Source organism: Falco naumanni, chromosome 5 (genome assembly GCF_017639655.2).
Source record: "Falco naumanni isolate bFalNau1 chromosome 5, bFalNau1.pat, whole genome shotgun sequence".
NCBI lineage: Eukaryota > Metazoa > Chordata > Aves > Falconiformes > Falconidae > Falco > Falco naumanni.
The window spans coordinates 24,394,724-24,417,737 of record NC_054058.1 but is presented as its reverse complement, the minus strand read 5'-3'; the positions used below and the strand labels follow the sequence as shown (position 1 = coordinate 24,417,737).

The 23,014-nt window shown below is 37.6% G+C and overlaps 1 protein-coding gene across 5 annotated transcripts in view; it reads left to right on the top strand.

Moving 5' to 3' along the window:
• The window catches only part of ERC1 (ELKS/RAB6-interacting/CAST family member 1), a 311,152-nt gene that overhangs the window by 108,893 nt on the left and 179,245 nt on the right, over nucleotides 1-23,014 (top strand). For all 5 annotated transcript variants that reach the window (XM_040594870.1, XM_040594868.1, XM_040594867.1 and 2 more), the window contains 3 exons: nucleotides 16,453-16,590; nucleotides 17,815-17,955; nucleotides 19,054-19,194. In XM_040594870.1, the coding sequence (XP_040450804.1) occupies nucleotides 16,453-16,590; nucleotides 17,815-17,955; nucleotides 19,054-19,194 (420 nt within the window). The remainder of the gene's footprint in view (nucleotides 1-16,452; nucleotides 16,591-17,814; nucleotides 17,956-19,053; nucleotides 19,195-23,014) is intronic.

Genomic DNA, 23,014 nt, shown 5'->3' with positions numbered 1-23,014 from the left:
CTCATAATTTTTTTTAAATTGTATTTTCTGTGACTGTTTTAGATGTGCAGTCACCTAACCTGATGACACTACAAAAGGTTGTTTGGTGTGGTGCCCAAAACCGTGCTATAGTAAATTTCTGCAATTTCTGTCATTGAAAGAGAAATTATTTAAAATGCAGCCTTTACTATTTGGTCTCTTCAGATTCATTGATGCAGGCCACTGCACGGTTTGTTTTATGAACTGTTAATATCACTGTTATATTGATTAAAGGTGGTGAACTAGAAAGTTCTGTTGTTCTAAAATCCAGATGAAGAAAGTAGTGAGAGCTTATTGGCTGATTAGAGATAAAATAAAAGACACAGAAAAAGATTATGAGCAACAAAGATCTGAAAAATTAACATAACAATCGGCATCTACTGATGCCCAGTAGGCACCAAAATTTTCCAGGTTGCTGAGGAAACTACAGTCTTCACATTTTAAATTCTGGAATCTTTCCAGTTCTAAGCTCCTACAGTGATGGTACTTGGTAGCACCTTTATTTGACACAACAGAAATAGGGCAAATGCTAGAAATTTGGAGACTACAGAAATTAGTTTTAGCTTTATGTCTGAAAATTCGATATAAAAAACTTAGTTTGATAGAACTTCAGGATTTTTTTTTCTCATTTCATTGAAAATAAATCTTGCATAAAATCTTATTTTAAGTTCTTAGAACTCCAGGCAAGGGAGAATGTCAGAAAACAAAGTAGGGACCATGCTGGGCAAATTTGAAATGTGAACCTGAAAAACATTAAATTGTGCTTCATTAATCTCTTTGCCACATCTGTCTGTCTGCTGGTAGACCAGGATGAAAAGGAATAGAAAAAAAAAATCGATACTCTGCAATCAAGGCATTTTAGAGAAATAGCATTTGGGACAAAAGTTGAAAGAACAAAAAAGCAGTGAATCAATCACCCTTTGCTTGGGGTGGTGGTCATGTTTTGTCTTGGTGAGGGGGGGTTAGCACTCCCTTCATTGTGCAATGCAGCTGCAGGCAAAACGCAAGTTCAGTCTCTGAACATAGCAGTGGGTTCTGGCAGCTCCCGGTGCAGTATGTGATAATTGACCTGTGATGAAGTAAAGGAAGAACATGGGGTTTTGTGGGTGTGTGGGTGGGCTTGGGGGTATTTTCTGGGGGTGTGAGTTGTATGTGTGTTCATTGTTTTGTTTTGTTGTTGTTGTTTTTTGTTTTGTTTTGTTGTTGTTTGCTGGTTGGTTGGTTTTTTGTGGCTGTACTGACTTGTTTAGCTAAGTATTTGGGAAGACTCCAAATGCATCTTTCCTGCTCTTCTGGATAAGAAGCCCTGCCTTTCTCCAGAGGAAATAAATACACTCTCTGCTTTTCTAAAAGTTAGAAATCAAAATAAATATCTTATGCTTAATTATAAGAATTACTGTGTGGCAGGAGAGAGGGACTGCAGATGCAATTTATAACTCAGTTGTTTGAAATCAGTAGCGGTCATAGTTACTAGAACAGCAGTGTTGGGTTAACATTCATAGCTTGTAAAGTTTAGTGTTTGTACTTTTAAAGATTATTTTCTTTCCATTCCCTTATTCATGAAGTAGATTAAACTCCTCAGGCCACTCTTCTACTCCAACCCCGAAGAGATGAGGAAGCACAGAGAAGGAACTGCATTTTCAAACATTTAGTTCGTTTTATTATAGTTTCATTTTCTCTGGTTTGACCTTGAACTTGCCTACCAGATGAATGACTATATGGTTTTCTAAGAATTAATAAAAGGTAGGATGGACTTTCAGATATTCCTTTGAGTTTCTCTAAGATGACACTTGGTGTTTAAAAATTCTGCCGTATTAACACTGTGGGTGACGGCCTGTTCAAACCTGCCCCGTGTGTCTGAGTCTCTGGTTGTGCAGACCGTACAGAAAACAGCAAAGTACGACTGTCCCACACAGATGGTCCGCATGTGTATTTACAAAGTTGGTGACTATATGCCCTCTCATTTAAGGCTGGATAATGTTTTGCCTTTGTAATATACCTGTGGGCGAGTTTCTTCTCTGCTTTTTCTGTGCTTGAATCATGGACATTTACGGAGAGGAGCACCGTTACAGTTCTCCAGGTTTATATTAGTCTGCTCATCAGGCAGCTTCTGCAGGGAGGTAGAGAGAAGGTACGCTGGACTTTCTGCTCAGCTAGGACTGGCTGATGAAATAGCTACTTTTGTTCAGGAACTCTGTGGCTTAACAAGCAGTGCAAATACAAGACTTTCTGTAAATACCTCTCAGAAAAAGCCATACTTCTGCTCCTTTTACTGCAGGTCTCAAAGCATGCAACTGAACTGGTTCCAAACCCAGTTCAGAGATCTCAAACACCACAAAAAAAGATCTAACATACCCACAGGCTTGTGCTAGCTTCTTTATTGAAACTGACAGACATGACCTCAAAGATGTGTCCTGGAGTGGAGGGTCACAGGGGACTGGTCCCTCCATGTCCCTGAAGGGTTATCAGACCTCTTCTGCTGCTGCTTTTTCTTTCATTCAAGCCTTTCTGTTATAGGCTGGCTGATCAACCACCGAACATAAAAACAGAGCTGAAATTTATGTCTTTTAAAAATTTCCAGAAGCTGTTTGTCTAGTTTGTTACCCTCTGTCTCCAAGATACTAGAGTTTGTTCTCTTTTCAGGAATATCCTCTCAGAATCACTTTACCACGTAGGATGGGATTTTTAGATAGAGGTATTATCTTCAGTTAGAGTAAATAATAGGAAAAATTAGGCAAGCTTTTATCTTTCATCTCTATCAAAATACCACTAGATAAAATCTTGTGGTAGCAATGAAAGTGCCAAAAAAGATTGGAGAGGTTTCACTATGTGAGTTCAAATTAATCATAATTATCCTGTGAGATTTTTTCATTTCTGCCATTCAGGAAGGAGTCTAGTTGTTTAAATTGCATATGAGAAATAAAGATGCAACATAGAATTTATTTTCATTTTACAGTGAGCCATGACCACTTTGAAAATAGGAACCTTACCCTTCTGTTTTGACTTACCAATTCTCTGAGAATCCATTGAGCCTTTTTAGGGTAATTGCAGCCCAGCTCAGATGGTATGGTGTGTCTTTTTTTTTTTTTCTTTTCTTCTATGATTGTATGGTTAGTAAGACATTATTAGGGCTGGAGAATACCTCACTTTCTTCATATCACTTTTCAGTCCTTTGCTAGTTTAGTTGTAAAGGTGAGCGATTACCATAGACATCTGAGAGTTTATTACAGTAGCTTCAGGTTCGGTGTCAGCAAGATCCCTTCCCTCTCATAAGAGGCTTTAGCTTGTGAGCTCTGACATTATTTTGATTCTTTCTGAGCCATATAATAGCATACATTTTTTGATTTGGAGAATGGGTCCTTAAAGGTCTACAAGCTTAGCTTCAGACAGTATTTTCAATGGCAGATGGTCCATAGCACCCACAGGTGCTTGTAGAGGTGACAACGTTCCCCAGGGACTGACCCAAGGAATATACTTTTGATTTTATTGCCTGATCAGGATCAGTTGTGGCAGATGCCTTGTAGCTTGAAGTGCACTCCAGCATTCTCATTGTAAGGGCTTTTGGTTTCCAAAGGAACATGCATTTCGTGGCTCTAGGGTTCACAGCCTATAGTAACGGGTATCTTGTTTAGGATATAATAAACAGTACATGATCACTTGTGTATTAATTGTTGAAATTCCTTTTTGTTTGTTGGATACTTTATACTTATTGAAAACAGTAAATCACCTCCTGGGCATTCTTGGCACTACAGTGAAGAGTTTGAATTGCTTTTTTTCATTAAACCAGAAGTCAGAGACTTAGTATAGTTGTCCTAAGCACAGATTTCTATCACTGAAAGAACACTGTAAGATTTTTTTGCATTGCAAATCAATAGAGGAAGCACAAGACTTTCTAGTCCTAAGGGTCTTTGGTTTTATGGTAAACTGTCTTCACAGAAACATGGAATGGTTGAAGTTGGAAGAGACCTCTGGAGGTCATTGTGTCCAACCCCTTGCTCAAGCAGGGCTACCCAGAGTCAGTTGCTGAGAACCATGTCCAGACAGCTTTTGAATCGGGTTACATAAGAATAACTTCAGAGCAGTGAAATCTGTGAGTGAATTTACTCAAAAGTGCCTAACATGCACTTGAAGATTGTTTAGTAAGTTATGTGGGACATCTAAACCAGTGGAGTTAAGTTAAATTTGAAAAATTAATTTTACATGAAACAAATGTTATGCTGTTACAGTAATTTTTAGCGCACAGTTGTGGCTACCGATGCAGCACCTATGTTAGAGGAACCTGCTGGATTCAAAATAAATTTTTATGCCTGCCTATATTACAAATTGGTATTTGTAAATGGAGAATATGCTGCTTTGTTTCTATATAACCCCCTCTTTTGCTTGGAGCATTTTGTGATACCACAGTACAACTGAAAACATCTGGATCATATGTAGCATATGTACCTATACTCCCAGATGTATGGTAGTATTTTTAAAAATCAAATGTAGTTCTGATGTGTGTGAAAGATAGCGAGCGAATTTCTTACTTTGAGATCTAATAATGTAAGGAACCTTTTCTCAGTTTGTATTGATATTCTTAAAGGATCTTGGCTGTTGCCTTTAACTAAAGTATGTGATATTTTTTTCCGCCTGAAATAATGGATATCAACTTCTTTTAGATAAGTAGGTTCAAACAAAGAAGGAAAACAAGACTGTGAGTTAACAATGTTAGTTCTGTAGTTCAGCTATTGTAGCTGGCTAATGTAGGTGGCTCAGGTTTTAAACTGATACATGTTGCTGTAATAGTGTCACATAAGATTGACAAGAATAGCAAAGTTACAAGAAAACTCTGTTGGAGTTTCTGGTATTATCTGTGCTCTAGTGTTCCAGATAACTGAAACTGCAATTCAGCAAATCTGTCATATATGGAAGGTATCTTTTTTTTTTTAGTAACCCTTAAAGAGGAGCAGTCATTTTAATATTACGTCCTTGTGCCTTGAGATAACCTCTTGACTGGCAAGACAGAACATTAGTCATAGGTAGTGGGACTGACAAATCGTAGTTTCTTGAAGGGATCTGGGAAAACAGCCAACTGTGGGGCCTCTTGGCTTCATTATAAATTAAACGTGTAGTTTTTCTGGCAAGATAAAGCTAATAAGCGATGTTGGTGTATTCACTGTCATACCAGACAAATACAAAGTTCCCTGTAATTGAAGAGGCAGGAAAAGCAAGGGCGTATGCCATTTTTGAGGTTGCTTACATCGGTCTTCCTCATATGGCTTTTCATTGCTCTCTGGGTTGCAAGACTCTCACAATTTCCAATGCTTTGGTCACCAGGCGTTTTCTGCCCCTGGAGGGATTGTCTGAGTTGTGTCTGGAACAGACATTAGCGATTGCATTAGCCAACTCAGGGATCTTCACTAGAACAAAGGAGGAGTAATTTTTTCAGTTTGAATCAATAATTTCCTGGATTCAAGAGTGAATTTTGAATCCGCTAGGCTAGACAGTGTTCTAAGGTGGCTCTCTGCACAATATTTATGCAGTCATTAGGATTGTCATAAGGCACAAGCATACAAATAGCTTTCAAGCTTGTGATTTCATTTATTTGAAGGATAAGAAAACTGGTCAGTATGGAGTAGTGTCACCAGGAGAAACTAAGATCACTTTGTCCCAGAATAACATGCATTTGATAATTAGATTGCTCCTCTGCATGATGAAGGGCTTAGATACCTTCCAGCAAAGATGGGTGGAGGATGTTTTTCAACACAACTTCTGGATAAACGGGACCACTCTCTGTCCCTTCCAGCTTTTATTTTCAGTAGAGATTGGAGCGTTGATTTGCCTAAAGCAGTCTGTGGTATAAAATGGGAAAGAATATAACCAAATGAGGGTTCTAATTTAATATATTGGGTACTTAAATTTGTATATTTTGTTTGAGCATGAGCCATGAAAGAATTTTATTTGAGAGTCTGATATTTTGTCACCTATCAGTGTGTGTTCTGAAGTAATTCTGTACGAGCAGTGATAGCTAAATACTGAAGAACTCCCCTCCCTCTCCTCTGCGCCCCGCAGTATTTACAGTATGACTTCCTAATCCCTTCCTATTCATCACTCCATATCCTTTCTAGAGGAATGAAATGAGACAATCACAGTTGACTGGGCATCTCCCCTTTGCTTTGGGGCAGTTTTACCTCGTAGTTATTTCTTTGATCATTTTAATAAATCAGTGATTTCGACAAAGTAATTCAGTGTCTGAATCCAAATCTAATTTTAAATATTTGTTGAAGTTGTACAGCCTTCTGCTTGAGTGATCCTAAATGATAATGTAAATGGATTTTAGTTTGCTCTGAGGATTTTCTTTATAGTCAACATTAAATCCCATGTTCCCCTCCTGTTCAGTGGTCTGCCTCAGTGTTTGGTCTTTTCTGTTTCCTGATTTCCATTCATGGATATCTCAGTGCTGGATGAGTTAAGCCTTTCCTTTCTTCATGCCTTTTCTCCTCAGTCTTTTTCTTTAATGAGAGTGTCATATGTAGCACTGTACTGCATATGTATTGAAGCAGGGATGTGTCAGTAGTTACAGTACCCTTACTCTGTGTAGAACCAAAATCAAAATCTAAACCAGGTCAGGAAAACAGCATCAGTATTCCCGAGTATATGGGATCAAGTTGCCATAGAATGAAGAATGTTTGTTTCACAATAATAACCAATGAAACAATGTACTGGGTATATCCTAGTAAAGAACTTTAATTCATAATATAGTAATTTTTTCACTTGACATTTTTAAAATGTTACATAACCCTGTAAAGCTTGAGTTATTCTGAAAGCGGTGTTAAAACTTCTTAGTTTTATTCCGCTTCTTACAAAACAGAATATAAGATCTAAGCTCACATTTACTGGTTCCCATTTTTCCCCTTGTTTTATCAGCCTTCCACAATGAAGTAGATTTGGTTTTCCTTATTTTGAACATTTGGGAACCATTAATATGAAAATACTCCAAATTATAGTATTTGTATTTTTTTCTGTAATGAAATTTCCTAAATAAAATCTGTGCACGTTTATTGTCAAAGTCTTTTCTGGGATTTGGAACAGCAGTGAGCAAGTGTCCCCAAAATAGTTGGGGGTTTTAATCCATTTGTATTGGGTAGGTCATAGGAGTCAAACTTTAGAATGCATAGTCACAGAGATTGTTTCATAATGTCAGGATATAGCTGAAAGGAGAATTATCATGATGTTGTTCTGCATGATTAGTCCAGGGTGTCAACAAAACGAATGTTACTCATAATTAAATTGTGAAATAAATTACCAGATTATTTCAATTATGGTTCTCAGTATAAGTGACATTTTAACATCTATGAAATAAATGAGTAATATATAAACTTAGTGTTTCATTGAAGAGGAAAAGCAGAGTCTAAATTAATTTGGTTTGCTATTTATGATAGCAGTGTTCTGTTTTGAATTACTTGGGTGAATGAAAGTATTGCGCTCAAGTTGGAACCAACAGATTGTCCTAACGAACAATCCAGGCTGAAATCTTGTTGGTGGTGGATAGTGGATACATTCTTTTCCCTGATGAATACCAGCAGAAACTAAGAGGTCACCTGCAGAGGAATGAAGCAGGGCGTTGATTAGCATTGATAATATGCAGCTGTGGCCTTGTCGCGAAGGCAGTGGGTTGATGGACGTGGATGTTGTGCAGCTGTAGCTCATTCCTGCTAAGTGGTTAAATAGCCCTGAGGATGGTGGGAGAAGAGGTTGGATGGAGCAGGAGCAGTGTGGTCTGGCCTCTGGAGGAAGGAGAAACAGCACAGACAGTAGAATCTGACCCATGGTAAAGTCTTGTGGCAGCCTATTGGTTTGTTTGTGCTGCAGCAGTCACCCAGTGAAGCTTTTAAGGTAAACTAATGGTAGAGATTTTTAATGGATTATTTAATTAACCATATGTACTTAATCAACTCTCTCACATATTGCTGAAACAAATCTCTTATGACCAGCTTTTGTATTTTTGTTATTTAATTGCCTTTCACATAAATATCATCCATTCATATTAAAACCTGTATCCTTTGAGACATAACCACTATCAGTGGTTTGGAAAGAGTGCTTCCCCCTGCACCTCTCGCTTCAAAACCCTCTCTTGTATCGGCTAGTGTCCATGACAGGGCTTTGCAATTCAGAGACTCTGCTTTTGACTTGGTTAGGCTATTGATATTATTGAACCTCCTCAGAATGAAGCAATTTCTTAACTAAATTTAACTGTTTTACAGCTGTCTAAGGATGTGAGTCATTGCTAATGCATAATTTTTTCTAGGCAAATGCTTTGGAATTGAGACAACACTTAAGAACATCTACATCGGCTCCCCTGCAAATGTAAATTTCAGGTCATTTACCAACTCAAAAATCAGTCTTCAGTCTTGGGGTCCTAATTTCTCTTCTTTTTTTCCCCCCTTTTTCTTCCCAGACCCCCTAATTTGAATTATGCTGGAGTCTCCTGAAAAGCTTGTAAGGAAAATGCCTTTCAGTGTCAATTTTCAGAAATAGCAAACATTAGCGGAACGATTGTGGTAGGTTTGAAGGAAATTCAAGCTGTTTGCTAGCAGGACGGAAGAACTGCAGACTTGATAGTAATGTTCTGATAATACGATTTGAAATGTGGTTTAAATACTGTTTGTTGTAGGGAATATGACAGTACAGAAGAAATTATTTAGTATTCGGAAGATACTATAATCACATTTCAGTTTATGGTGACTGTTCTTGTTCTACTTTGCAGTGATCTGTCAGCAAACTGGTGCTACCAGAGGATGATTAGGTATGCAAAAGAAACAAGGACGAAATGAAACAATGGGATGGAAATAAAAGTCCATAGAGATTATTATGTAAACATAGATGAACTACTTTTCTGGCTGATACAAATCTATTTGCAAAGCACCTTTGTATGAAAAAGCAATGGAAAGAGAATAGTCTTCTGGAGTAATGTCAATTGTTTATTGCTCCTTCACCAAAGGTGCAAAATAATTAACTGTATTTTTGTTGTAGCAGCACTTCTTCCTGCATACTGTTCTTTTCTCAAGACAACTTTATTGAATTAGTGTGCATGCAAAGTTAGGTCAAGAATAAAGCATTAATTGCTTTAGATATTCTGCAATTTCTAGGGGTTTTTTTAGGCTTTGTTTTCTCCATATGCAAGTTTCTTCCTTTTGAAGCAGAAGCAAGGTGCCTGTTCGTGGTCCATACATTTATTTGACAATTTTAAGGTTTTACTTTAAGTAGAAATCACAAAAAATAATTATTTATGCTTTCTAACTTGCATAGCAACAATGTTTTATTTATAGAACTAAACACTGTAGAACTTCATGCTGATTTCAAAGGACTTTTTGCAAATTGGAGATCATGAGAGTAAAGATGACAAAAAGATTTTACCATCTGGAAAAGCAAGAAACTGTTGATTCCCCACCCCTCGCCATGGGAGCTGTTCTGAGTTTTAACTGGACCTGAATAGTAGTAGCTAAGTATGACTGTGTAAAATGTACCACTACGCTGGAGTTTCCCCATCTCACATTCTCTTTTTGTCCTGTCCTTCTCCATGATTTCCCCACCCCCTCTAGCCCGGTTCTCTTTCTTAAGCCGGATATATGTTCCTCTGCAGCCCATGGCCACTGAAGGAATCTCCTGGTGTAAGATCTTTCATACCTGTTCAAGGTGTTACAGAATCCTACTATGTTAGGTTCATTTCCAAACGTCAGGGCATTTCCAAAGTGCACAATGGTATTCCATTATGATGTTGCAAAGACAGTAATGTTCCAGATAAGCATTGAAGTAAAACAGCAGTAAAAGCTTTATTGGAAGGCAAAATAAAAAGTAGACCTGTCTCCACTGGGTAGCAAAATTAATGTGAACGGAACAAGTGTTTTCTACTTAACTGAACGGTTTACCATCTCTATGCTGAAGTGTTAACTGGGACTCCAGAATTTAAAGTTCTTAAAGAAGAGAGAGAGAGACCACCACTGGTATCTTGCATTTCAAGGTGTCTATAATTTGCTTTATACTTAACAAACTTAACAAAATTAACTGATAGGCAAACTACTTGAAGGTGATTTTTAGTATGATGATGCAAGAACAAGAATCTCTGAATATAACTTAGCAACAACTTAACCGTATTTATATCAATTGGTTGGATCATAAACTAAGAAGAGCATACTGAATGCAGCTGAACTTCGGAAGGAACTCTGACTTGTGTTTGCCAAAATGTCACTGAAAAAAGGCAAATTATTTTGATCTATCCTGAACTTCAGAGCAACTTAAAAATCACACCCTCACAACAAGACATGCTTCAGCATTCATTCAGCTTCAGCACATTGCTGCGAGTCTTGGGAATTTAACCTTTAAAATTAATAGCAAGAACATTACTTTCAGTCTAATTGATTCAGCACAGTAATATGAAGGATATTCACTAACATGGCAGACGTTATTTCACTGGAGACTTTAAAAGCAGCACCTTATGTTGGAGGTTCACATGAAGCCAGCACATGTATAAAAGATCAAATTTTGTTTCCATCCATGCAAGTGGTGAGCTACACCTCTGCCCCAATCCCCAGAATTTGTTAGTGCTAAACAAACAGAGATTTTTGCAGTTCATGCAGGACTGTTGTAGTGGTACTTTTGCAAGATCTACAATAGAAAGACAGTTATAATGATGAGGTTTTCAGTGTTACATTTGTAAAACAGGAGCTTAATGTTACAAAATTGACCGGTAATTTCGACTTACAGGCTTTCATTGTGGTCTTCAAACAATGTGTTTAAGAAACACGGTAATATTTACAAATCTAGTAGTGTAGCTTTCTCCAACAGCCTCTCAGGACTTAAGGTGACCTCATTAATATGTTTTTGAATTTCTTGAATTCAGATCCATCTCAATTTTCTAGACTAAACTTCTCTACTTCTGAAGCAAGATTTTTTTTATGTCAGATACAACAATGCGATCATGTCTGTTGTAACTGTTATGTTCTCATCCTGATTTTGATGCAAGCCCACATTTCTCAGCTTCTCAAATGCTGTGGGATTCCAGCAAAATCAAGTATGACTGCAGGCTATCAAATTTTTATCATTATATTAGTATTCTTACATTGAAGGGAGTGGTATATGTCTCCAACTAGACAGGATTGTAGCTGTTCTGTCATCACATACTTGCTTACTCACCCACTCTCTCTTCCACAGCTTTTTTTTGTCCTCATGTTAATATTCCTGACAATGACAGAATTGCCTCTGCCTGTGATCATTGAGAGTCCGTCATGTCCTTGTAGTCATTGACCCTGGAGCTGATGTGACCAACAGGGCCTTTACAAAACCAAGCAAGAACTGTTTGGAAAGCTCACGGCTTATGTCAAGTTTTTGTTTATTGGGATGGCTGTGCCATAGGAATACAATAGAAAACCTCTGAACTCAGCTGATTATTTAGATGCTTTTTACAGTACTGTTTCCACCAGATGAAAGCTAGGAACAGAAAAAGTGGCAGGCTTAGCAGTACCCAGAGATACTCTTTTGTACATCTGGTTTTTTAATGCAATCAGGGAGTAATATCAGATGTTAAATTTCTTGTCCTCTGTATATTCAGTGTGTATCACGGTGAAGATGTCATGTTACCAATGAAACAAAAAGCAAAAACCAAACAAACCAAACAAAAACCAAAGCAGAGCTGCACTGGGGAATTCAAGTGCAGAGTATAAGCAAAGGATTTTCACCTGTTTATGTAAAAAAGTACAATGAAAGATTTGTCTGCAGGTGAGTAATACAGCAAGTCACTACATATTGGGAACAACACAAACAGTGGAATATTCAATGAACTTTCTCAAGTTGAAAAATATTTGAATTTAAAATAGATAGTTTGCATTTTTAAAGTATTTCCAAACATTACTGGATCTTTGTATTTCTAAGAAGATTGTTTCTTCTTCTTCATTGTCTCAGAATGCATTAAATTAAAGAGCTTTTACTGCTTTGCATTTTTTTCTTTCATCACTTTATTCCTTTTACAAGTCACACAGAATAGCAAGAAGAAAATTGAAAGTGGGAAATGAAATGCAAATGCAGTTAATTCTGATACAGCCCAGGTGATGAAAAAAGTTTTCATTGTAAAGTGTTGATCTTGGATTAAAAATAAATACTCTGCAGAAGGAAAAAAGTTCTTTTCCAGTAACATGGTGGGGCAAAAAAAAAGAAATTGAGTGACCAGTTCACAAACCCATTTCATTTACTCTAATTCAGAAGTCACTGGTGCAATAGAAATTGTTCTGCAAGTGTTCAATTTCCATATACCCTAGGGTTGATGATGGTTCTACAGAAGGATTTCTTGGTTGAAGCATGATGCTAAGGATCTAGTAGTAACCTCTATCTAAAGGGATTTGGGAATTGATGTGTGGCCTTGATAGATATATAACTAGATGTCTCATTTAAATCCTTAGGCTGTTCTTAATTTGTATTTGCTTGGGGTTTCTAGCAAGATTGCTATTTGCAAAAAGTAGAATGCTTCCTTGCCTTCGAAACAGAATGCCAAGGGAAACTTATCTTGCCTCTTCTGTGCTTCAGGGCTGGAAGGCAAAATACTTAGTTCCACACAACTAGGAATAAATCACCCAGGTTGAAACATGATAGTGCCTGACAACTGGTAATGTTGGAAAAAAAGATTTCAGTAAATATTATTGATGAGGAAATTGGTAGGCAGAGCAGATGATCCCAGTGTATGTATGTGTACCTTTACAGTAAGCTTAGTGTTGCTAACTTATCTGTAGATTGCTGTCTTTACCCTGCAAAATAAGTATATATGGCAAGAATAAAATTATTAATAATCTAATAGAGTGCATATTTTTTATTTTTCCTTTTTAGAAAGATGGTACAGTAATATATATATACACACACACACATTCCTTAGCTTTGTACAGTACTCATTCACTCCTTGTCCCTTCATGCTTTCCAGAGGGCTTGGAGATTCCATTGCATTTTATTTCATCTTTTGTTAGGAAGAAAAGAAAGACACTATTTGGGTTATCTGTTTTATTTTTATCAGTTTTTTGAGAATTTGTTCAAAATTGCTGCTTTTGCTGTTGGGTAGGCAAAAAGGAAGGTAAAACAAATATGACCTTTTTTTTAAAAAAAGGAACCTAAAGTACTTGCAAATACTTAAGAGCAAAATTCTTCATAATTAACTGTATGGGCAAAGTGTAGACTATGCTTTGCTTTCTTCTTCAGATTATTTAATTTTGGAGAACCTGTGGTTTAGTTATTTCAGTAATGCAGGTTTGGAAGAAAATTGGAATAAAGATAGTTACGTTCTTGTTGACTGGGATTTTTTAAGGAAATTTTGCATCTATTCTTATACAAATGTTTCCATATTGACACATTGTTCCAGTTCCAGTTTTCTGGAGTTTAAGGGTCATGTCCTTGTGTGAGGACTAACAGTTATATGACCCTGCAAAAGGCACAGATGTAGGCAGTGGGGTTTTGAATTGGTGCCTAGAGGTAGTATGACTTAGAATATTTCAGTGTACCTGCTGTTCCCTGGATGATAACGAAAACCACCATGCATTACTCCGGTCTGAAAGTATGCGTGTAGACTGAAAGAGTAGACAGATGTACGCTTTCTATGCATTACATTATTATTAATTCTTGTGTGTACAAGGGGATGCAGTTTCAATGGGAAGATGCAGCAGTCATCTTCTGTCATACAGCTGTCGTCTTACTTTGGTCACAGTAAACAGTGTTACTGAAACATGAAAATGCGCGCTGTGCTTGTGCAAATGCTTGTGCTGCCTCGGCAAGCATCGCAATATAAGCTGAAGCTGTATTATTTAGCTGTCTCTTGTGTGTGGTTTGCTCACAGCAGAAAGTCACGCTGCACTATGCCCTCTTCAGCCAGTCGGAGCCTCTAAGAGTGTGTTTCACCTCCAGAAGTAAACATGAGTCTAAGAATAGCTCAGCCTTCTTTGTAGTATATTTTAATGGTTGGCTGTCTAAACAGCCAGCCTGTCTAGACAGCTGAGAACACTGAAAGCTCCTAAGGTCAAAAGCAGCCACGTAGGCTACTCCTGGGGATGCCACCTCCTCAGCAGCTGTACGTGTGGGTGCCGGGAGAACTGTTCAGTCAGAACTAGTGGGGTTCTTTCTGAAGCTCCATGGGTGACAAGTGTATGCTAATGAGGCATGAAATAATAGAGATGAGCATATAAAGAAGGAATTTTCAGTTCTTACAGTTATTTCTGACTCACGCAATATATCACTGGTTATGGGGGTTTATGCTCGTTAAAATTTGTTTTGTAGTGTCATTTGTGTTGTGCCCAAATTTAAATTTTGAGCGTGTTGGAGGCCTAATGCTTCTTTTTAATAGAAACAAATGGCAAAGAGAAACCAAAACCGATTTCAGTCCATTCCGTAAACAACAACAAAACATACATAGTTCTTCTGCTGTCAGTAATACATAGATTGTGTACAAAGCTGGATCATAAGTCTACATGTGTTTGCGTATGAGAAATAACAAAAACTGGTATGAAGAATCTAATACCAGAGGACTCCTGTGGCCCTGGGTTGCAGAGGAACATTAGTAAGGGTTTCCCTGAATTAGGTTGTTCTTCCTAGCTTCCACTTTCAACACATCTGCCATTATTTGTGACTAAATGGTTAGCCTCCTGCAAAATTTTTTGCATTTATCATTACAGATCTAGACCATTTTCTAAAACTGTGTTCCAGATGTAATTTTATTAGAGATAGCAAAGTAGTAGTGGATGTGTTGTAATAGCTGTTTGCTCTGTAATCACAGCAACTCAGTTTTTTTGGGGTTGAAGAGTAAAACCTGGGGATAGTTGCTGTGTTTCCACTAACCAAGGAGCTGTAAACTGTTGCTCAACAGGTGAAGCCAAAAGGCTAGTTACTAAGTTTACTAAGTACTGGAGTAGATGGCCTTTGGGGTGGGTGTCTCACGGGTGGAGTTGGTTACCTGGTGTGCACAGGGTCAATCTCACATACAGCGGGGAGCTCATTTATTGCATGTCTGCGCAGAGGTGGGTGTTAGGTGGTAAATCCCCAGAGCTAGCTTACCTCTTAACACATGATAAAACATTTTATACGCTTTGAACAATTGTTTACAGTTATGTTTAGTCACACTGAATTCTCATTGGTTTTTATGGGCCTCCTCTCCATTTAGAGGTATAATATTCTTTCTTTTCACCAAGCATATTCTGTGGAGAATGGGCTTTGTCAGTAGGGGGCTTTCTTTAGTCAAGGGTGGATCTTTTAGTATGATAATTAGGATAGTTCACACACAGTTCAAGTAATTTTCTGTTTGATCTCATTAACCATTTGGTTCTCCTTGAGCTCATCTTGTTATTTCTTAGCTTGAGGTGTTCATGGTGTCTATCCCTTCTTCCAAGGCCATCTCTTGTTAAGTGTTTGTAACATTCTCTTTTTTCAGATTTTTTTCTTGGTTTTCGTTATAGATCTTTACATACTTTGTCTGAATTTCAAGTTAGATAATAGACTGACCCTCCCATTAATCGCTTATCTGGGAGCCTGTCGACTACAGGGTTGTCTGGTTGCATTATTTCTTACAAATGCCTTTGAAAGAATATCTTGCTACCAGTGTTTTGGAGATAGGTACCTTACATGCCACATGTCATTCACCAGTTCATGATGTACATTTGCTGATGCAAGAAGAACTTGTCAGCAGCAAAAGCAAAAAGGAGGCAACTGAGAAGTCTGTACCCAGTTTAATCCTGTGCTGATAAATTTGTTTTCGACAGGTTATCATATTAATGTGTCTGTTTCTTGTGATGTGTATGTATACATAAAATGGGTTTAGCGTTAGGTCATCTCAGTCTGTCAGAAGATATATTCAGAAATCATAAAATGATTGAATTCTGCACCCGCAGAAAATAAGGCTGATATGTTTTCTGCCTAGGGAATAGTGCTTTGTGTTAGTCCATCATATAGCAAGCCACTATCTAAGATGAAAAAACTACATGCCAGTACAGTAAAGAATATAGTACCACAGGAAATACTTAAAATAATACTTTGAAGAAGTAATAACAGCTTCTTAATTATCAAGTGCCTTTTTTGGTTTACATATGCAGTAATGTTTTTCTCAGCTTTTTTCCTTTCATATTGCTGATACATTGATCATGCTTCAGTCACACAGTGCCCAACATTCTCAGAAATTGGGAATAATGCCCTTTATGTTGTTCTTGTAAATGTTATTTAGACTTTCTTGTCTGACTTCTTTCCCGGTTATTGGGAATGTAGCTGATTCTTTGTTAATATTTGATGGTTGAGTTGCTTGATGTTGTGATGTAGGATTATAGGAACTTGACCTTTGCCTGCTTACTTTGCTGTAAGAATATTTTTAAAAGTTTAATATACTTCTAAGATGATTTTGAACGGTTTTGCTTGCTGCTGTCTTAAAGTTTACTCCTCTTTCAGATTGAAAATCTTCAAGAACAGTTAAGAGATAAGGAGAAGCAGATGAGCAGCTTAAAGGATCGAGTGAAATCCTTGCAAGCCGACACCACAAATACTGACACTGCCTTGACCACGCTGGAAGAAGCACTTGCAGAAAAAGTGAGTATGGAAAGCCTAAGCCCCTTCCTTCGGAAGGTCCTTTTGCTAATAACCGCCCTGAAGTCGGCTTTCCCGTGTGTTTCCTGGCCTCTGTGCCCAGGCCCCTCCGCCGCTGTGCCGCAGTGCAGCCCTTGCCGCTGAGCCACGGGGAGCGCGGCTGCAGCCGGGGCGCGGATCGCTAGAGGGCGCTGCGGGTCGCACCGCTGCCGGCCGGGGCGGGGGGCGCGGAGCGTGAGGGCACCGCTCAGCCACGCGCTGTCACCCGCGTCTTGCGCCAAGGAAATCGGTGTTCTCACGTTGGCGTCTCTTTGCTGGTGCATTTGGTACGACTGTGGAACACCTTTCCAGCTGTAGATTCTTCTACTTCCCCCCCCCCCCCCTTCTTTGGTTCTTTTTCTTTTTTCTTAAAGTCTGCTAATATCTTGTTTCATCTTCTTTGCTGAGATATTTTAATAAGAAATTGAGTTTTAAAGTTTTTCAGTGTGAAATGAAATTTTACTTCCCAATATTGAATGAAAATGAATAGTGACCCTGATAACGAGCATATTTTTTTTATGTTTGCCTAGTTCTCAGGACATAGTTGACTGAGGGAGCAGCCTTATCTATTCTGATTCAGTGGGGCAACTTTTTGGAATTACTATATATTTTTCCTTGATTCCCAGAGAACCAGCTCCTTCACTCTGTCAGGTTATATAAATGTCAAGCTATGAGGTTGGGGAGTTCGCTTGTATCCCTCCAGCTTCCAAGATAACTGATGCTCCATTGATACCTGGTGTACTAAAAAATGGTTTTGTTGCCTTTTCTTACTGTATATCAACCCTGGTGTCATATACGCACTACACGCCTTCCTCTCTGAAGGACCACAGACCTAACTTTACATTTTAGAACAGTAAGATTTAGGAATCTAAATCCTTAAAGTAAGGAAGCAGTATGTAACCTATCCTGGTCCAAGCTGATTTTGACTATCAGAACCAGTTACATTGTGTTGCGTTGTAACAGTGCTGTGAACTTTCAGAGATACAGAAAGCCTGGTAGTTCTTAGCAATGAATCCGTAGATTTCTCAGGTTTCCTCCTTCTTGAGGATCTGTTTTACAGCCATGAAGAAAAGAAAATGGCAGTATCCAACACTACTCCTCCTTGTCTACTGTAAGAAGCATTGCGATAAGAAGTGTCAGAATTTGAACTAAGAGGCGTTTTCTTCACCGAGTGCTTTTTTTTGTCAGGAAAGGACCATCGAGCGCCTAAAGGAGCAACGTGACAGAGACGAACGAGAAAAACAGGAAGAGATCGACAACTACAAAAAAGACATCAAGGACCTGAAAGAGAAAGTCAGCATTTTACAAGGAGATCTCACAGAGAAAGAGGTTGACCATCAGAATGAATCTGTTATGTTATGTATGAATTGTTTGTTGTATGTGTTATGTTTGAGATGAAGAAAACTGTTCCTTTATGGTAATGGTCCTTCAACAAGTTTATTTAGTAAAATAGATTCTTTGAGAATTTTTCAAAGCATAAATTGTTTCAGAACCATCTTTTCATGGTTAGCACGCAGTCCCCTTATTTGCAGCAGTTAATTGTATTAGTAGTGAATGACTGATGGTCAATAACAGCATTTTGTGGAGCTATGCTTATAGACAACTGAAGGCAGAGAATAGGCTTCCTGTCTAAATACAGGGAGGAGAGGACAGAGTTTGATCAAAGCTGTGGGTGCCAAAAGCATGTAGATAATGTTTATTCCTTTTTTCAAACACTACAGCTAGTTCTTTTGACTCTGAAGAGTCCTTTTTTCATAATTGAGTTGGTCCAGTTGGCTAGACTAATTAACATAATTATATTAGAGAAATATAAAGGGTCTCTGTTCTTCTTTAGGAATTATAACATTCAAGTCTACTTACAGTCTTTTTTCAAAACTCACTCAAAATAAAACAATTTGAAGAATATGCACCCAGGAAGTGCTAAGATTTTGTCTACATGGAAGTCAACATTTGACAGGAAAAAAAACCAACAAAAAGTGGTTTGGAAAACAAGAAGTTGAGATGCCTTAGAGATAGGTAGCACGAATCAGTTTCACCCCATAGCAACTGTATACAGAAAAGCTTTGAACACACTCAGTTTCAGATACAGTGGCCAAATCTGCTAACCACTTACAGTTTTTAAATAGGATTTTACTTAAAACCAATTTTTCTTAAACATGACTGTCACTGGAGCACAAGTTCCAGTTTACAGACTCCTCCAGCTTTAAAAATTATTTTTAAATTAATTTAGACAAGGTTTTATTTTGATCCTGAAAACCTGAATTAGATCAAGCTGTCTTAAATCAGTAACATAAACATCCTGATGTTATTCTAAGATGGATCCTGAACATGGTGTGAAGGGATAGGAGGAAAATAAAGACAAAAAGAAACTACCTATTGCACATAAAGAGTATTTACTTGGTAGTTATTTCACATCTTTTATTTTAGTCATCCTTGCTGGATCTGAAGGAACATGCTTCATCCTTAGCTTCATCAGGACTGAAGAAAGATTCAAGACTCAAGACACTGGAAATTGCATTGGAACAGAAAAAGGAAGAATGTTTGAAGATGGAAACTCAATTGAAGAAGGTAATCTGATTTCATATTTATACATGTGGTGTAAACATTCAGTGTTAGACAAATTAGCCATGTCTACACAGAAAACGTTGGGTCTTAAGTTCGAATTCTGTGAATTGCTTTTCAGCAAGCACTCTGAAATTGTTTCCATGCAAACCATATTACAAGCTAAGCCCATGAGAAAATAACTTTCAGACACTGGTGCTAATTTTGGACTTAATTTACATGTAATAACAGTGCTGTTGAATTTTCTTTTTTTAATAGGTACTAGGAATTAAAGATTTAGTCTGCCTCGGTACAGTTCATAGCAGTAGTTGTGCCCTTAAACTGGTGTAACAGCTAAAAAATTAATGGCTAAACATTTCAAGTATCAATTATCAATGCTTTGTAGGTGTTAATGTGATAAATACAGTTGCATAATTAGCTCGGCCCATAGGAATGCATAAAAAAAAATTAAAGAATATATCACTAGTGAAGTGTGCGATCATTTGTTTTAATCTCATTGCCAGTCACAGCTGATACATTGGTAGGAGTTTACTGTTCAGAAGAATAATATTCTATTACAAGCAAGCTAATTAATTTGAACAGAATCTTTGGGTTATGTTTGCATTTCAAGCATTCTTTATTTTAGCTGTGAGTAGCATACATTCTGCACTGTTTAAAGGAGCATTGATTAGCTTTTAAAAGAGCTGGTGATGAAGACGTGCAAAACACACTAACTGAAATAGTGATAACACTTCTGTTTATAAAATTAGAACAAGACGAAAGGCAGCCCATTTTTTTAAAGAAGTTTAAGTCTTGGATTATGGAGTTCTAGCTGTTTTTTCACATCTGTCCAGGAAAAGGAGGAGTGCCCATGCTGTAGTTTGCAACTCCATCATAGTTCCTCAACTAAATGTGAGATCAAATTTTGAGTCATCAGTTAAGACCTGTTTAGGATTTCTGTCGTGTGGGTGCAAGGTGGATGTTAATGCACCGGAGAACTCTTGCGTAAGTGAAACCTCATATTGCATATGTAGACATGTTTGCCCTTCTTTTTAACTCTGTTACACAAAATAAAGAGTTCTGTTATTCAGCATCAACAAAGCACAATAGCAAGGAGAGATAGTTGTGCACATTTATTTGGTCTCACAGGCAGATTTCAGTGTGTCGTACAGTGGGTGAGTATTTCAGAAGGCCTGAAGGACCCTTTCGTTTGAATTCTCTGTCATGAACTGCAGTTTCACCCTTTGTTCAGTGTGTTGCTGGTAATGAGGAATATATTGTAGCTGAGATTTGCCAGAGGTTGTTGCAGCAATTGGATGATAGTTACAAGTTTGTAGGTAGACAGCTGCACTGGAGAGCAGTGCTACAATTACCTCAAGGAAAAAAAAAAAGGAACTAACTGGGAGAGCACAGAAAAAATAGTTCAGTTTTGAAAAACCAGTTGTGGAAATTCAATTAATTAGGGAATGTGTCTGTATATTTAGCATTTGTAAATGTACTGCTTTTCACTGCTTCTCCTGAGATTGCTTTCCTCACTATCAGTGAGCATATCAGTAGTAGAAGCAGGTGTGGAGGGTGACCAAAATCTAGTGAAGCACTGCTAGCTAAAAGATGAACGTGCAGTTAATTTGCACTGTGATGACAACTCTTCATTATAAATCCTTTAGGCCTACATCTGCTCATTCCATTTTAGAGAGAATGGTGCTTAATAGCTGGTATCCAGGAAAATTACATAAGGACACTGAACCAGTTTATAAGACCATATATTTTTATAATCTAATCTGTTTTTTTTCAGGAAATTGTTTAAGAGGGTGATTGATCACGTTCTCCTGTGATCCTTTTCCTGATGGGTAAAATGGAAAAACAGCTCAAATGTAATGAGCACTGTTAATTGTACAGGACAGCTATGGGACAAATAACTATTCTTAATTTGGTTCTGAGAAAAATAATGAATATTGTATGTTAAATACAAATAGATTTACATCTTCCCATACAAAGAAGCTACCTAAATCATTCAGTCAAGGTGGTCTCAGTTCTACAAGCAAGGAAAATTGATAGTCTGTCATTACGTATGTGCACTAGAAAGCCCTTCCATAATACTGTGGATATCTGCTCCTGTGCTTCAGGCTTTACCGCTTTCTAGGGTATTTGGACATTTGTTTCCTGTGCAGAGACCCTAAAGTACTCTCAAGGCCTACTGAGACAAAATCATCAATATCTTGTTCCTTTTCTAAATACTGTGTCATGCCGGGCTACTGCATTCTTCTTATTCAAGGGAAAATTCAAATTAAATGGAAAGATATTTTTTGGTGATAAGAAGTCGGTCCACAGTGGCTTTTTGTAAAGGAATCAATTGAAGCTCTAGGACCAAGGTAGGCTTTCATGTAATTAACTGTGCATTTGCTTTCCTCAAGCTGTATGGAAGAGCCTACTCCTATCACTGATCTTACTTGCTTTCTAGAGCCAAGTCACAATTACTCTTAGATACTCCAGAAAATGCAGTTAGCAATGACTTGAATGTTTTACACTTACGAGTAAGTTTAGATATTTCTTTAATAACCTTTTTTTCTAGCTGCTTTTAATTAGCCACTTTTTTTTTGTTGCTTGCAGAGAAGTAGAAAATTGTGTTTTTAAAATGCATTGCAGATATTTATTCAGGCAGTTTGACATTGTCAAGGTGTATTAGTTCCTTGTCATCCCTGAAACAGTTATGACAGATAATTTAGCTCCAATGTAAAGCTTCTAAAAACTCAGTTTTACACATCTGCGTTGTTAACCATTGCAAATAACCATCGTAATTATCCTTAAAACGAATGGCTACATAAGAACATTTAGTTTGGAGGTTTATTATGTTAACTTTTATTACATCATCTTAGTGCTCTTTTGCATAAGACACATACAGGAAGGACTCTTGTGTAGCCCTTAACAGCAAATGCTTTTGCTTTTAGGCTGCTTCCCTTACAGTTTGAACAGAGATGTGTCTAACATGAATCTTGTTTTCCTTGTCACTTACTTCCACGGAACAGTTTGAGCAGTTTCAGTTAATCTATTACCCTTAGAAGTTAAGAAGCTGACAGAGACTGAATTGGGCTACTGTGAAGCCATTTCATAAAAGAGATTTGGCCAGCCCTTGGAAAAAACTCTTGCTAATCTCTAAAAAGTGAGCCTTGGAGAAAACATGAACAGTGCAACTTTACACTTTTTCAGTAAAAGGGATTTAACTACACTAAACTGAAATATTATTAACCAAGTGGAGTGCAGGGGTGCTGAAAAGTTGCTGGTATTGTTTTTCTTTCCATGTAAGCAGTATCCAGTTTCTGACTCAAGGTGTTCACTTCTCATTGTTATTATACCTCTTCTTGCTAATGACTATTTTATATTGATGCCTGTTCTAGTGAATAAAACTGCAGGGTTTTTCGTATTTGGGATATTTTTTTTTAATAACAATACCATTACACAGATCTGTGTGCTTAATATTCTAATTCTGTGCTCAATTGTGAGCCTGCTGCCAGCAGGAGATAGTATGGAGATTCTGAATACTGAAAGCAAGCCATAAATCCCTGTTGAGTTTACATTTTCTGGTGTCCTGCCGCAAATAGTCTCCTTTTTTGCTGAGATGGAATCATTAGAGAGAAATCACACAGAGGAGGTGTCTCCCTGTTCTTCTGTGAAGTGGTTTTATGCTGTGTGGCTGGTGGTTGTTTCCTTAGGAAACTCATTTTTCCAACATCTATTTTAATGTAATAGTTTTACAGTGAAAAAGTTTTCGTCTAGTTTTGGGTTTTTTTCAGGATGCTCTTTTCCTAGCCTTTTCTGTCTTATGTTTCCCAGCCAGTATGCTTTGTTT